Here is a 6,784-nt window from a genome sequence, read left to right as displayed (position 1 = left end):
GCAGGCTGCAAGCACCAAGGGTTACTGGCTCCCACTAGGGAGCCAGCATTTTAAAGTTGTTTTTTTACATTGATTTCATGGACAATTGCAGATTTTGCAGTTTCCATGAAATCTCAAATTCAGTAGGTCCCTACTAATTAAGTGTCAGCCGCTGTCATTACTTGTCAAACTCCCTGGACACCCTGCAGGGGTCTCCCCACCAGCACAGCCCAGCAGGTCTGAGCCCACGTTCTAGGTTGGGAATGGACTGTGAAGCTTTCACAGGAATTACCTCCTAAATTTATGCTTGGTGAATGGTTTGTCAGAGAAACCTGCCTTTTACAGCTGCGTTCAGTACAACAACCAGCCTGATGCCCACAGGGCTGTCAGGTAATAAAATCAAAGAGTAATCGAAAACAAGAAAAAAAATAGACTGAACTATCATGCAAATTTCTTGAGCATGAGATCTAGTGGGCTGTAAACTCATATCATCTCACCTCACTGTTTCAGACATTCATGGTAGGTCTATGTACTAGTTAAGGTCAACTTTAAGGCTGGTCCCAAGCCCATGCTGACCTACACTGTAAACTACTGCAGGGCTCTTGGTGGTTATCCAGGTCGGCTCAGAAGTTCTGATGAACTTCCAGCAGAACATCAACCTTGCTCCTACTTGCCTCTCAGCAGTACAGCTGTATAGGCTTTAAGCACAGAAGTCTTCCTGCAGCAATCCCACAATTTCCTGTTCCTTACTTCTGGCCCTTCTGCACATACCCCAGCCCAGAATAAGAGGGGGGAAAAAAACCACAGAGGGAAGGATAAGGAGACTTCAGACTGATTCCTAGAAGGAGTCCACTCAACAAGTGGAGAGCAATTTGGTGTGGACTGCAAGACGAGACAGATGGGGAGGGATGGCATAGGCGGATCAAGCTAGTGAAGAGCAACCTTTAGGTCAACCCTAGATACCGGTGTAGACATGCTCTTAGTTGGAATGGGCAGTGTATTGGTAACATATACCAGGCCAGAGTGGTGAGGATGAAACGGATGTGGTAGGGAATCGCAGACCCCAAACTTTGGCACAGGGTGTACACTGGAGAAAAGTCAGATTTTCCAAAGCGATTAAAACCTGGTACCACCTCTAAAAACACAGAACTGGGGGGGGAAGTAGATGCTCCATTTCACCTTTCCTGACAAATTTGTCTTCAGCTGAGAAAGGCCAAGATTTCTAAATGTGACTAATCACTAAGATTTCTGAAGTCAGTAACCAGAAACAGACACCCAGAATCACTAGCCACTTCATAAAGTCAAGATCTATAAAGGATTATTAACATGATTAAACACAGTTCTATTTCAACAAAAAAAAGTAATTCTAAGAAAAAGAATACAACTGCGCTTACCTCACAAGAGTTGTGAAAATCTCCTGAGTCTTCCATGCATTCAAATGCTGATCTCAATTTCCCGCGTCCTAAACTATCTCTGCAGAATGGCAAGGTGGCAGTTCCTGTTTGATTAATTAGTGGTTTTCATTATTCTTCAGAGTAAAATGTATCAATTCATTTCTTTGTACAGAAATTAGACTTTGTTATTGGATCAAGTGTTTTGATTTTGTGGCTGTTCTCTTTGTGTTATAAAAAGACATTCTTTGCAGGCTGCAGCCAGTTGTGCAAAAATAGAAATTTGAAATCAAGTTATTCTTTAAGGATTGCTGCACCTTAGGTTACTGGTATGAATCCACTGCATCTCACTGTTCATTCACCATGCACAAATGCACACTCTCCTGGGAAGGATAATACGAGAGAGAGTTGACTATACAAATGGGTTCAGCGGTAACCTGGGACACAGAAAGTATGGGTTCAATTCCCGCCTCCCCACCCTCCACCTTGGAAAAGCTGTATAGGGCTGGATTTTTAAAAGGTAATCAAAAGAACCAAGTGCCTAACTCCTGTGAAAATCCCATGAGGCAGCTATCAGCATCTTTAGATGCCTGAATACATTTATAAATCTGGCCCTTAGTTTCTGTAGCTATATCTATACTGCTCATTATGGTCAACCTTGAGGTCAGCCTAAAGCCTATAGCTGCCAACAACCTACATTGTAAACTCCTGTGTTTGATGCCTAGCAGCAATCAAGCCAATCCAAGAAGATATGCTGAACATTTAGGTATATAAGTCCAACCTTACTGCCACTTGCCCACCTCTTATCCCAAGTTTGGAAGCCTCAAACAAAGGGAGCCTGCCAGCAGCAAACCCACAATTCTCTGTTCCTGGCACCTGACCCTGCTGCACCCTCTCTCTCTTTCAACTGTTTGCAGAGAGAGACCTTACTGCCATATTTGAGAAATAAGAATCCAGTGTAGATGGCTTAGGTAAAGAGAGCAGGTCCTGCAGCTCAGGCTGGTTTAGGACAAAACTCAAAGTTAAACCTTAAATATCAGTGCTTTACCGCAAGTCAGATGGCAAATGGCACTTTTCTACCCAAAGGGGCACAGTAAGCAGACACACAGTAGAGACTGGGAAGCACTTGGATGCTGGTGATGGAAATCACAGAGCTCTACTAGCCAGGCTCCCATTGTGTGAAAAACAAGGTCAACTGGCTATCCCCAAATCCGTGTCTGAAAAACACTTAAATCCCATGCTACTGGCTACAGAGGAGTCCCACATGTGGGTCAAGTCAGTTTGCAAGTTCCGGGCTGTAAAATCAGCCCCATGGCGAGAGATCACTGGATAATCATCTTCACATCCTAGATGGACAGTTTTTTCAGGAGGCAACCTCTAATATGGGGATCAGGCACACTGGACCAGGACCCAGTCATTCCAGATGAAGCCAAGAGGAATTGTAAGTTCTCAGCACCTCAGAGGCCATTTTTCAGTGGGGTTGAATTATCCTTCTATGGACAAAGAACAATGTCTGTCTTGACATGCTGGGGGTGGCACTAGACCTGCATACAGCTGATGCTTGCAAGCCAGAGGAGAGACAGGAAAACATCATTTTAGAGTTTGGATGGCACCTTACAAATTAACATATTTACATGGCACACTGAAAGATGCCAGGCCATTCATGGGCTGCAAAACCTTGTTAACTTTAAGTCTTGCCAACATCCTGGATAAAAAACAGCTCAACACGATGTCCATTGTACAGGCTGGAAAACTGGGGGGCAGGAGGCAGAAAGGACTTGCCCAGAGTCACTCAGCTGACCACTGGCAGATCCAGGAACAGGACCCAGGAACTCCTGGCTCCTATCCCCCTTCGGGCAACCAGAAGCTCCCAATGACACACTGCAGGCAGCAGTGGGAAAATTTTTAAATATATATATTACTGGTCATTTGAATCCTCCCCTCCCCCATTGCAGACAGAATACACAGGGCTCCGTAGCTGCCTGGATTTCCTAAAGCTCCTAGCTTGCGTCCTTGCAATTCCTGCCCATCTCCCTGCTGGCCTTGAGTATCTTTTGACCAGCTCCCAAACAGGACCGAGTAGTTTCTTACCTGCAGCTTTCGCTACCTGCACCTCAGTGCCACTAGTCCTGGAGGCTGCCCTCTAAAGCCTTTGCACACATCCTGCCAGCCAGGTGTTTTCTAAGCGGCTCCAGTTACATGCTCACCTCAGCCTGCTGCTGGATACTGGATACTCCCTCTGTTACCATTACCTCGTTGCCCTGTTTACCTGCTGGTCTGTTTGGCTTTGGGAGTCATCGACTAGGGAAATTTCACAGCTGAGGGAGATGCTGTGCAGTGATTCATACAGTCCTGCATTCAGACTGGCTGCAGCAACCTGTCTGTAACAAGGGGGCGGGCACAAACCGCTGGTTCTGGATCAGTGGACTGAGGCTACCAAAACTTTCCGTCATTCCCCAAAGGAGTGCCTGGCTGCAGGGGCAGGATCCTGGCATGTTTTCCAGACTGCAAGGCAGCGGAAAATTTAAACCAACAACAGGAAAAACTGCAAGAGGCCTGGGTTTTCCCCCTAGACACTTAACATTTGCTTCCACCTAGGAATAGTTGGAAGCCTGACCCCAAAACTGATGGGCATGCTTAGACAAGCAAGGGGGGTGGGAAGACTGGAATGGAAAGAACACGGAAGCCCACGCAGCTGAAGGAAGTACACTTCAATCCTGAGTTCAGAGAGACCCGTCTTTAACTCTGCTTGAGAGTAACAAGGACAATCTCCGAGTTTACCCCAAATCCCCCCTGGAGGAGGAGGTCATTAGAGAGATCAGGTCCACTATGAGGATGGCTCTCTCAAAGGAACCCCAGGGAACAAAGTGCCCAGATTCCTCTGACTTTCAAGTGGGACTTCAGTGCCTCACTCTCCTAGGCTGAAAATCACATTCTGGGCAGGAGACAGGGCAAATGAAGGTCAGTACCTATCACAACAGACTTGTTTTCCCAGTGAAATGCTGTGTTTCTCCTTACCTAGGAAGTATGCTGCCCATATTCATCACCATCAGATACACTTCTCGGCTAATGGTTTTCAGTGGCCAGTCACAATAAGCCTATTTTTAATGTTCCATGCTTTGCTATGGTTTTACAGATAATGATTCCTACTGAGCAGGGATGGAGGCTGGTATGACCCACCAACAAACAACAGGCCACATGAAGCATCAGGGTAACCAGACTGGAGACAGGTACAGTATCAAGATACCACAGGATAAGATAGGATGGAAACATGCCAGCATCTCATTGGCCCTGTGGTAATTCCTCATGTGCACACATATTCCACAGTAAATGCAGGTAGGAAAGTGGGTGAGCTATCTTCAGGTCAGGAGTGTGCACGCAGGCTGTTGTTGCAGGATAGCTAATGCACCGTAAGTTCACATTCTGCTTTGCCCCCTGGTAAATGCCCGTACTCTTATCCCTAAGTATTTGATATGGACAAGTGACAACACTTAAAAATGCAGGCCTACAATTCACAAGAAGTCCAAATTGGAACATGCTTCCGCATATTTCCTGGCTAAAGTAAATTTCCAAATGCTCATGGTTTTCCCAAGTAGAGACAAATGCTGATATCCTTTAAGAACCCCCTCTTTGCATCCAGCACATATCTTGTCTGGAACACACAGCCTTTTCCCAAATCCCAAACAAGAGCCGACATTCAGTCCCTTTTAGGTGGATCACTATCCAGGGCACTGCTATTCTCCCCATCTGGATTCCAGTCTCTGCTCACAGTTCACTGTGCATCAGAGCTCATGTCAAAACTGGGGTGGGGGCTTAAAAATTAAAGGAGAGCATTCCCTTCTTTATGCTGGTGCTATTCTAGAAGTCCAGAAATAGGACTGCACAACCAGGATGTATTTCATCACTTCTTGTGGTTTGTCCTCAGTGCAAGGAGCATTTGAATGAGATCAAGCAAGGATTCACTCAGACTGTACACAGGCACAATGGCAACATGTGAATACAGCTCAAGTTTTTGTTTAGGTGTCACTGGGAAATAAAAAGGGACCTCCATGCAAAACTCTGAAATCCATACCCATGGGGAGTGGGGAAGCGATGTCAGGAACAAGCTTCAGATTCATAATCAAAAAGCCTGGCAAGCCTGTGAACTTGAATTCAACCTTAATCCCTGCCAGCCAAGCAGCTGCATTTGGGTTTCTTTCCCGTGTCCCTTTGTTTCACAATCCCCCCTGATGTGCACCACACTCAGGGCTTCTAGTCTACATGGTACTGACACAAATAAAAGCTTTAAGAGTCCAGCTTCTGCTCCAACTAAAGTCCATCAGCTATAGTTTAGTAACAAGCTATAATGGCCCTAAGCAAAGACTAATATGAAATCCCCAGAACTCCCCACCATACAATTATTTCAGTGAAAGGGCTCTGCTGCAAAGCCTGGCTCTCAGTCCGAGTGATCAGAGACCAGTTACCTTTTGGCACCTGCCACTTAAGGAAACCTTGGCCTATCTTGGGTGGTAACACAAGTGATAACTTTGCTGTCAGGGGAAGCTACTGGTCCCATTTTGTGCTGATGCAGGATCTCTCCTATAGTTTCCATAGATAGGAAGGAAGGAGGAATTAACTTCCCTCAAGCCTCCAAGCTGCAGGAGCCACATGGATCTGGTTCAGGTAAAATTTGATATTTTTTACGCCCACACCTGCAAGTAGTTTACTGCACTGAAGGGAACCATAGAAATGATCCTACTTTGCTATTTCAGAGAGACTTCCATCTAGGGAAAGCAAAACAATTTATATACATTTATTAATTAGCCAACATCTTGGGATGGAGGAAAAGGTTCTTCCTGTCATTTTACAGCTCATTAACTTCAGCAGTTCAACATCCTACTCAGGCTCAAGCAGGAAGTCAGTAGCCGAGGCAAGAGCAGAACTAAGGAGTCCAGAGTTACTTTTCTTTAAAGTATTATTGGGTTCAATGAAGGAGGAACTGGGACAGGTTCTCTGACCTCTGACATACTGGAAGACAACCAGATAATCCAACAGTCCCTTGTAGCTTTAAAACAGTGGTCACAAACTGGTTGATCGTGATTGACTGGTCGATTGTGGAGCCTCTGAGAGTCTCTCTTAGTCTGGGGGAGCTAAGCACATGCACGCTCACCCCCCTGCCCACCAACACTGAGATCAGCCATCAGAGGCTTTGTGATTGGGAATGGTTGGATACACATGGGGAGAAGCTGGGATGCAGTCCAGGAGTGACGGGACATATGAGCAGCAGGACAGTGGTGGGTTGCTTGTAGCTGAGCTGAGCCACACCGCCTGCTGCCAGGGCCAGGCAAGTGGGACAATCCCCCTCTGCGCCCTGCCGCACCCCCTGCCACCAGGTGAGTGGGGCCACAGCCGGGCGGGGGGAGGGTTGGAGCCCC

General features: G+C 46.4%; 1 protein-coding gene across 4 annotated transcripts in view; it reads right to left on the bottom strand.

The window, feature by feature from the left end:
• ST3GAL4 (ST3 beta-galactoside alpha-2,3-sialyltransferase 4) overlaps positions 1–6,784 on the bottom strand; it is a 117,320-nt gene that overhangs the window by 62,240 nt on the left and 48,296 nt on the right. For 3 of the 4 annotated variants that reach the window (XM_019546967.1, XM_019546966.1, XM_019546968.1), the window contains one exon: positions 1,374–1,477. The exons of the other annotated variant lie outside the window; for it this stretch is intronic. In XM_019546967.1, the coding sequence (XP_019402512.1) occupies positions 1,374–1,409 (36 nt within the window). In that variant the 5' untranslated portion in view covers positions 1,410–1,477. The remainder of the gene's footprint in view (positions 1–1,373; positions 1,478–6,784) is intronic. 4 annotated transcript variants of the gene reach the window in all.

The sequence above is a fragment of the Crocodylus porosus genome, unplaced genomic scaffold, assembly GCF_001723895.1.
Source record: "Crocodylus porosus isolate Cpor-Errol unplaced genomic scaffold, CroPor_comp1, whole genome shotgun sequence".
Taxonomy (NCBI): domain Eukaryota; kingdom Metazoa; phylum Chordata; order Crocodylia; family Crocodylidae; genus Crocodylus; species Crocodylus porosus.
The sequence above is the reverse complement of the archived record's forward strand: the minus strand, read 5'-3'. Positions and strand labels throughout refer to the sequence as shown.